Source organism: Malus sylvestris, chromosome 16 (assembly GCF_916048215.2).
Source record: "Malus sylvestris chromosome 16, drMalSylv7.2, whole genome shotgun sequence".
In the NCBI taxonomy this organism is placed as follows: Eukaryota; Viridiplantae; Streptophyta; class Magnoliopsida; order Rosales; family Rosaceae; genus Malus; species Malus sylvestris.
In genome coordinates, this window is record NC_062275.1 from 12,623,255 (window position 1) to 12,633,254 (window position 10,000).

The 10,000-nt window shown below is 30.0% G+C and overlaps 1 protein-coding gene, 2 non-coding genes and 1 pseudogene across 3 annotated transcripts in view; 1 reads left to right on the forward strand and 3 right to left on the reverse strand.

Moving 5' to 3' along the window:
- Positions 1-7,297, reverse strand: part of LOC126609123 (maturase K-like) — a 7,448-nt pseudogene extending 151 nt beyond the window's left edge.
- On the reverse strand, positions 5,409-5,496 carry TRNAS-GCU (transfer RNA serine (anticodon GCU)). The gene has a single exon. It is a non-coding gene; the product is annotated as a tRNA-Ser (tRNA).
- Positions 7,135-7,206, forward strand: TRNAR-UCU (transfer RNA arginine (anticodon UCU)). Its single transcript has one exon. It is a non-coding gene; the product is annotated as a tRNA-Arg (tRNA).
- A 528-nt stretch (positions 7,298-7,825) lies between the features above and the next one.
- LOC126608069 (ATP synthase subunit alpha, chloroplastic) overlaps positions 7,826-10,000 on the reverse strand; it is a 2,278-nt gene continuing 103 nt past the window's right edge. Inside the window, exon 1 of the mRNA XM_050275832.1 lies at positions 7,826-10,000. This exon is cut by the window's right edge and continues 103 nt beyond it. Within this exon, the coding sequence (XP_050131789.1) occupies positions 8,006-9,529 (1,524 nt within the window). The 5' untranslated portion in view covers positions 9,530-10,000 and the 3' untranslated portion in view covers positions 7,826-8,005.

Here is a 10,000-nt window from a genome sequence, read left to right on the forward strand (position 1 = left end):
TGGATTACTTTTTGAAAAAATAATTTTTTTTGGAGTAATAAGACTATTCCAATTAGAATACTCGTGAAGAAAGAGTCGTAATAAATGTAAAGAAGAGGGATCTTTCACCCAATAGCGAAGGGTTTGAACCAAGATTTCCAGATGAATGGGGTAGGGTATTAGTACATCTGATACATAATTTAAATGTGGGAATTTGTCCTCTAAAAAAGGAAATATTGAATGAATTGATCGTAAATTATAAGATTTTACGATTTCTGTCGCCTCTAAGGAAGATACTAATCGTAGGGAAAACGGAATTTCCACAATGACTGCAAATCCCTCCGACATCATTTGAGAATACAAATTTTTGTTGTACCCAAAAAATTTATTTTGGTTAGAATCATTAGCGGAAATTATCAAATGATTCTGTTGATACATTCGACTAATTAAACGTTTTATAATTAGTAAACTATATTTAGTGTCATAACCTACATTATCCAACAAAATCGATCTATTTAAACCATGATCATGAGCAAGTGCATAAATATACTCCCGAAAGATAAGTGGGTATAGGAAGTCATGTTGCTGATATCTATCTAGTTCTAAATATCCTTGAAATTCTTCCATTTTTTATTTGAACAAGAAAAGAAATAGGTGATTTATTGGGTTATCAAATGATACATAGTACGATACAGTCAAAACAAGGTATTATAGTAAGAAAATACCTCGGAACAAGTAAGACTCATCAACAGACTCTCTAGCCTCTCTTTTTCCATCTAATTGATTTATGTTCATTCTAGGGTAACAAGATGGTTAGAAGTCCTTTATTTTTTCAATCCAATCGCTCTTTTGATTTTGAAAAATCTTTATCAATATACTGCCTTCTTCTACACATTTATCTCTACCCCATAATGGGTAATAGCTAATAATTAGGACTCATAAGAAATTTATAATCCACTCATGGGAAAAGTTTTTCCCGTATTAAGCACTAATATATTTTTAACGTCTAATTAGATCGGGTAATCATTCAAAAATTAAGAACAGAAGCTCATTACTTTTTGTTTCCCTATAATTGGAACCGTAGTAGGGCTCTACCCATTTATTCACTCGACCAAATTCATTTTTTTTATTACACGACAAGAATTCAAACAATTTAAATAAGGTTTTGGACCTATTCGGTAAGAATGAAATATTCTTAGAATTATCCATTGATACGACATGCTGCTTTTTCCATTCATTCCTTTCAGGATCAGTCGTGGTCTTACAAACTCTACCGATGGTATGGACGAATCTTTTGCTTCATACAAATGTGTAAAAGATGCTAGCCGCACTTAAAAGCCGAGTACTCTACCGTTGAGTTAGCAACCCAAATAAAATAATTAGAATGTGTAGATACAATCGGAATCTCAATAAAAAAAAGATTGAATTGCACAACGCAATCCAAACCAATCAAAACATTAAAATAGCAAAAATTTTTAAAATTCTAATTGATTAGATTCTGAACATAATAAAAATGAACAGATCCGATGAAAAAATTCTCAGATAAAAATAGGGATAAAGTAAAATATTTATAAATAGCTCCTTGTCTCTTATGTCATCCATTAATTCTATAGTATATATAGATTTTTATTGAGTTTAATCTTAATCAAAAAAAGACTTCTTGTATCACAGAAAATACAAGAACCCATTATTTGAATGAAATAAAAGCTATGGGACGGAGATATAAATGGATCCTTTTATCCACGATCGGATTATATTTATTTGATACACTGTTGTCAATATGAATGTTGAGAAAAGAATACAAAAGAAAAAACAATTTATAAATATAACTAACAATTCCAATTTCAATCAATTAGACAATTAGAATTATAAGAAAAAATAAGAAAACAAAAAACTAAGGACTTGTGTTGGATTGGCACTATATAGAATATTTCTATACAACACAACATTGATACAATATTGGTGGAAAAATAAATTAAGTAAAAAATGAGGTTTATTCACTAATCACTAAAATAAGCAAGTGAAATCCTTTGTGTTTTTTTATTTGTTCCTTAACTCATTGACAGTAATCTCAAAATTTTATATTTATAGACCCGATTACTTCATTTATTTATTCACTTAATCTTTTTCTATCTATTTTATATATATCAATAAAATTTATATCAATAAAATAGAAATAGGTTTTTGTCGTTATAAAAGACACTCTTTTATAGTAACAATAATAAATTTAGTATGATATAGATATAATTTAGTATGATATAAATAGAACAAAAGAGGAAATAGCAAAGAAACAAAAAGGTTATACAAGGCTATATACAAATCATCCACATTTTTTTTATTTCATTAATTGAATTATATTTGTTGATTAGGGCGAAGTTCCGTAAAAACCCCCGCCCTTTTTGAAATATCATGAACAGTTCCTGTAGGTTGAGCACCTTTTTCAAGGAAATATAGAATAGCCGGAACATTTAAATAGATTTGATTCTTTATCGGGTCATAAAAACCCACTTTACGAAGATCTCTTCCCTCTCGTCGGGATCGAACATCAATTGCAACGATTCGATAAATGGCTCATTGGGATAGATGAACAATACTCCCCCCCCCCTAGAAACGTATAAGAAGTTTTCTCCTCGTACGGCTCGAGAAAATTCTAAATTATGTCTATGTATAGAATCATAATATCAAATAGATCCATAAAATCATCAAATTCATTATATTATTGATTTTAGTTTAAATACTTTTTCTTAGTCTCCCCCCCCCCCAAAAAAAAATTATTTGTATCCTCATAACTCAAGTTGAATAACTCTCAAATAACTCAAAAGAAACCTTTTAGGTATTAAATTTATTGAGTGGTCTCTAACCCTTTTTGTCTGTCTCCTTTAGAATCTATTTTGATTCTTAAATATGATCTGGTTGTTGAGACAATTGAAAACGGTATTTCCTTGTTCCAGGATCTTTATCTTTGCCTTGAATCATTGGGTTTAGACATTACTTCGGTGATCTTTAAATCGTTTCAAAACGGCAGCAACATACCATTTTTTGTGATTTCTTTCTATCAAAGAATCGTATGAATGGTTGATTCCTACGTAATACACTTTACTTTTGATTTGATCAAAAGAGTTTTACCAATTCCAACAAAATTAACTTTTAAATTTTATCGAATTGGATCCTTTAGATTTATATATCTAAAATAGACTTACGAAGTTGTTCCAATTTATTGATCGATACTAACCTTAGATTCTTGCCCTTGAGAAATTAATCAATACGTTCTACTCGAGCTCCATCGTGTACTATTTACATGGCAACACTCTCAAAAATGAGGGTTCCAGTGGAACAGAACAAATGATGTCGAGCCAAGAGCACTTTCGTTCCTATATAATATAAAAAAGTGGTGGATGTAAGAATCCACAGCTGATCATGTCCTTCAAGTCGCACGTTGCTTTCTGCCACATCGTTTTAAACGAAGTTTTACCATAACATTCCTTCAGTTTGGAACCAGTATGTAATTGATTCAATTATGGAATCGTGAATAATCATCGGTTCGGTCGGTACATAATAATCTATACTTTTTTCTTCTATATGAAGAATGGATAATGTATGACGAAGTCTCAACAAGAATTCAATCAATTTAACCCCATTGTTTATAATTATTTTTTTAATTATAACTAACATAACATGAATAAATAAACACGAATAAACAAGTTATTTTGAATCTCTATCTTCAAGTAACGTGATAGGATAAATTCAACAATTTCACACTTCTTAGAATACCAAGAACTCATAAGAAATCATTAAAAAGATTTAATTGATTGAATAGTTTCCTACCCTATAATCATTATTTGCATAAGGTTTTACAGTAAGTACCATTCGCTTTTTATCATCATTAAGAGAAAGATAAATCCATATTGGATTAAACCATCAATGATTAATAAAAAAAAAAAGACTGATGTAAGGAAAGATTGAAGATTTAGGTTGTTATTTTTTCATATTTCATATTGTAAAATCTGTAATATTTAACAAATCCAAATTTCGTTTCATATGCGTGTTATTTGAACTCGATTAAATTTGTGAAAAAGATATGATTAATAAAAAAAAAAAAGAAATAAGAATCGCATTCTATAACAATATTATACTCCTAAACGGAAGACTGGTCGAAAAGACAATCTTTATTTTGATATATTTTATTATGATATAGATTATGATATAGATATATATTTTATTTTTTATTATAGATTAATAAAATTATAGATTAATAAAATGATCGTGGGTCAGGTATGTTCTGGGACGGAAGGATTCGAACCTCCGAATAGCGGGACCAAAACCCGTTGCCTTACCACTTGGCCACGCCCCATTTCTAGTCGACACTAATAAACACTAATATTGGTACTGGTTGTTCGTCAACTCAAGTCTAAATATCTATTATCTATAAAATAGATTACTAGAATTTTTATACATGTAGACGTAGAATTAAACAGAATTTATTGATCATTACATATAATTCAATTAAGATATTGTATGAAAGTATGGTTTATTCTATTCTCTTTTGATTTGAGAATTGAAAGATTTTTGATTGGGTGAGTTCAAATCAAAGAAAGTTTTTTGGTCTATCTTATTTTCTTTTTATTCATTTTTCTTTTCTATGAATAATAACATATTTATAATAATAAAATAATAAAAAACTCAATTTATTAATAACTCAATCAAAATAAATAAAATACAATTATCCTCAAGAACAAAATGTTTGTTATGCTTAATATATTTAGTTTGATCTGTATCTGTCTTAATTCTGCTCTTTATTCAAGTAGTTTTTTCGTCGCCAAATTGCCCGAGGCCTACGCTTTTTTAAATCCAATCGTAGATGTTATGCCAGTAATACCCCTGTTTTTTTTTCTCTTAGCCTTTGTTTGGCAAGCTGCTGTAAGTTTTCGATGATATCTTTAATTTAATAATGTCTAGACAAATTCATGATTTATTGAAAAAAAAAAAATTCAAAGAAAAGAATTGATAAGATCAGATAAGTCTTACACCCTCAATTCAAATATTGAAATTCTTGTACAACCGCGAAAAATCTGGATCACCCCACTTTATTTCTTGGTGTCAAAATAAAAAATCAAAATAGTAGGGTATGCGGTATAAAAACGGAGAATCTATTCTCTTTTTTACTAAAAAAAATCTTGGAGATTATGTAATGCTTACTCTCAAACTATTTGTTTACACGGTAGTGATATTCTTTGTTTCTCTCTTTATTTTCGGATTCCTGTCTAATGATCCAGGACGTAATCCTGGACGTGAAGAATAAAAGATAAGGTTTTCCTTGCTTGATTTTTAAATGTTCTTAGTAGGATTTTATCTATTACACATTTTTAACTATTAAAAATAAAAAGAGCTCGCGAAAAATTCGAAAGAAAATACCAAGTCATCAACAAAAACGGAAAGAGAGGGATTCGAACCCTCGGTACGAAAAACTCGTACAACGGATTAGCAATCCGACGCTTTAGTCCACTCAGCCATCTCTCCTCCCAATTGAAAAAGGATAATACTATGTTACATTATAAAAAATAAGGATTGAAAGAGCCCTTCATAATATTTTTTTTCATCCGAGAGTGCTTTTTAGTTCCACGGCCCGGCTAAGTACTGACCAGGCCGGGCCCGCCATTTATTGTTCCAACGAATCATAAATAATTTTTTTTTATTTGAAAACTAAAATACTTGCTTGTTATTACGATTGGAAAAATAAAAACTCATTTGATTTCTATGATATAGAATCAAATGATATCGAATCAAAGTGTCGTTTCTTATCTTAATTTTTTATATTTATTCTTTATTTTCTTTATTCCTTTTATTTTAGTAAATTAGTAAAGTAAATAAATAACAAAAAGGGAACTGTGGATTCTTGCACAATACATTTTCATGTATGTTATGGCTTAAGTAGTTTTGTCGAGACGTCTAGGTCAAAAACCTCCGGCAAAAAAACACTTGTTATTTAGTTTTAGTTATTGAAATTTAATGAATTCTCTTTTCCGAATCTCATTGGGTTCTCTGATACAACACGTAAACGCTCTAATTTTCATGATTATTTTATGATCCTATCCTTTCTTTTTACTCTTTTCACTTTTTATTACGACCCATTTTCTTGTTCGACAAAAGGTTCATTTATATACAATAATCGGATTGTAGCGGGTATAGTTTAGTGGTAAAAGTGTGATTCGTTCTATAATCCTTTATATAGTTAAGGGGTCTTTCGGTTTGATTAATATTTCATTCCGACCAAAAACTTTATTTCTTAAAAGGATTTAATCCTTTACCTCTCAATGAAAAATTCGAGGAAGAATATACATTCTCGTGATTTGTATCCAAGAATCAATTAAAAATTGAAAAATTGGATTATGAGATTACGAAACATAATTTTTTTTTTTAATTAGATCAATACTTCTAATTCAATAAGTATGAGTAAAGGATCCATGGATAAAGATAGAAAGTGGCTTTCTAATCGTAACTAAATCTTTAATTTGGAATTTGTATTACGGAAATTGAAGCAAAATGGCTATTAAACAATGACTTTGGTTTACTAGAGACATCGACAAATTGTTTTAGCTCGGTAGAAACAAAATGCTTTTCCTAAGGATTCTCTCACATAGAAATAGAGAACGAAGTAACTAGAAAGGTTGTTATAATATAATCCCCCTCTTTTCTATAGGGATCGTCTAGAAAGCGGGTTGTTCTGAATACATTCAGACAGAAAAGCTGACATAGATGTTATGGGTGGAATTTTTTTTTGTTCATGTCTTAATATAGGAATTTATACATCTTCCATAAAGGAGCCGAATGAAACCAAAGTTTCACGTTCAGTTTTGAATTAGAGACGTTAAAAATGATGAATCAACGTCGACTATAACCCCTAGCCTTCCAAGCTAACGATGCGGGTTCGATTCCCGCTACCCGCTTTTACTTTATTTTTTTATTAAATTAATAAGAAATAAGAAAAAAATAATAAGAAATAAGAAAAAAATCGAATTAAATATTTTGAGATTTTTATTATTTTAGAAAAAATTTTATGAATATAATTAATGTAATGCATCATTGACTTGAATACGGAATTCCCGGAATTGGTTCAACTATTTTTACGAACAAGAAATAGGAAAATTGGAATGAAAAGCGTTCATTGTCTAATGGATAGGACAGAGGTCTTCTAAACCTTTGGTATAGGTTCAAATCCTATTGGACGCAATTGATTTCCATATGTATACATATTTTTTTTTAGATTTCTATGTCAAGAAAGCTTTTTTGAATGACTTGAATAAGAGACGCTCTTATTACATATTACGTAAATTACATATTAATTATTAATTATTTATATAATAAATAATTAATATGTAAATTTTTAAAAATTTTAATAATAAAATAATTAAAATAATAAATATAAATAATAAATATATATAAAATTATATAAATAAATATATATAAAATTATATAAAATAAAATTATATAAAATATAAAATAATAAATATCTATATATAATATCTATATATAATAAATATATTTTATATTCTAATATATTCTAAATTCTAATATATTCTAAAGATTTTAGTTTATATAAAGATATTCTAAATTAAATTAATAAGTTATTATTTATATAAAGATATTCTAAATTAATAAGTTATTATATTATTTAAGTTATTATATTATTAATTAATAAGTTATTTAATATATTAATTAATAAGTTATTTTTAATAAGTTATTTAATAAATTCAAAAATTGAATTTTAAATTTTTAAAAATGGAATTCTTTTATAATAAAAATTTTTGAATTCCATTAAATTTTAATAGAAACTATAATATTCAAGTGATATTACTATAATATCAAGTCAAGTTATGATATAAAATATATTATAAAGATTATATTATAAAGATTATATAATATTTATAATGTATAATAATAATGATTATACAATATTTTAAATTGTAAAGGTTTATAGAATTAATAGAATTAAATTAAGATTGATGAAGATTCAAAGTAATTACTTTGTTTATACTTGTTCCTGAAGTAGAAAACGTTCCATCTGTTCCTGAATAGCTTCTTTCAAAAGGGCTTCCGCTTCGTCGGTAAATGTCTTGGTAGAAGATATTATTTCTTGAAACTGAGGTTTATTCGTTTTTAAGTAAGTACGTAACTCAACAAGAAATTTCCTTACCTGTCCAATTTCTAATGAATCAAGATAACCGTTCGTTCCGGTATAAATAGTCAGTATCTGTTCTTCCACCGAAAGCGGGGATGATTGAGATTGTTTAAGCAACTCACGTAATCGTTGACCTCTTGCCAATTGATTCTGAGTAGCTTTATCGAGATCAGAAGCGAATTGTGCAAAGGCTTCTAATTCTGCAAATTGTGCCAATTCCAATTTTGATTTGCCAGCTACTTGTTTCATGGCTTTAATTTGAGCTGCGGATCCTACCCTGGAAACCGAAATACCCACATTAATGGCCGGTCTGATTCCAGAATTGAATAAATCGGCAGATAAGAATATTTGTCCATCTGTAATGGAAATTACATTAGTAGGAATATAAGCCGAAACATCTCCCGATTGGGTCTCAACTATTGGTAAAGCAGTCATACTTCCTTCACCGAAACGAGAACTTGATTTAGCGGCTCTTTCCAAAAGGCGTGAATGTAAATAAAAAACATCTCCCGGATAAGCTTCGCGGCCCGGTGGTCTTCGTAATAGAAGAGACATTTGTCGATACGCCTGCGCTTGTTTGGAGAGATCGTCATAAATGATTGAAGTGTGTTGTTCACGGTACATAAAATATTCAGCCAGAGCTGCTCCTGTATAAGGAGCAAGGTATTGTAATGTAGCGGGGGAGTCCGCAGTTTCAGCTACCACAATAGTGTATTCCATTGCTCCCCTTTCCTGTAAAGCAGTCACCACCTGAGCTACAGAAGATGCTTTTTGACCAATAGCTACATAAACGCATATTACATTTTGCCCTTGTTGATTGAGAATAGTATCTGTGGCTACTGCTGTTTTACCGGTCTGTCTGTCCCCAATAATTAATTCTCGCTGACCACGCCCTATAGGAATCATCGAATCAATAGCAATAAGTCCTGTTTGAAGAGGCTCGTATACGGAACGTCTCGAAATAATACCAGGAGCGGGAGACTCAATTAATCGAGATTCAGAAGATGAAATTTCACCCCGACCATCAATAGGTTTAGCCAGTGCATTTATAACACGACCTAAAAAGGCCTCACTTACTGGTATCTGAGCAATTCTTCCTGTTGCTTTTACAGAACTCCCCTCTTGTATCATCAAACCGTCACCCATTAATACAACACCAACATTATTTGATTCCAAATTCAGAGCAATGCCTATGGTACCCTCTTCAAATTCTACTAATTCACCTGCCATTACTTCATCAAGACCATAAATACGAGCAATGCCATCGCCTACTTGAAGTACAGTACCGGTATTTAAAATCTTTACTTCTCTATTATATTGCTCAATACGTTCGCGGATAATATTACTAATTTCATCTGCTCGAATGGTTACCATGAGTATTTCTTATTTTTTTTTTGGAAGAAAAAAATAATGCCTGCAGTAGAAGGACTAATCCGTTATTTCTTTCACCGTTCCAAACATACCAATATTAGTACTTATGGTACGTAAATGTAACTCGTTGTTCAAACAACTATTCAGAGTTCCTAGAGCTCCTTGTAAGGCTTGCTGAAAAACCCGTTGTCTAACTTGATTAATCGCCCTTTGTTGTTCAAAATGAATGGTTTCGTTTTTGTAATTTTCTAATTGTTCCAAAGTCTTATAAGTGGAATTAATCAAATTCAATTTTTCTCGTTCTATTTCAGAATATCCAGTCATTCGAAACTGATCCGCTTCCGTTTCTACTTTCCGTAAGCGGGCCCGGGCTTTTTCCAGCTGGTCTAGGGCCCCCTCGCGCAGCTCTTCTGAATTTCGAATAGTCTTCAAGATCCTTTGTTTTCGATTATCTAATAAATCACTTAATGAAAG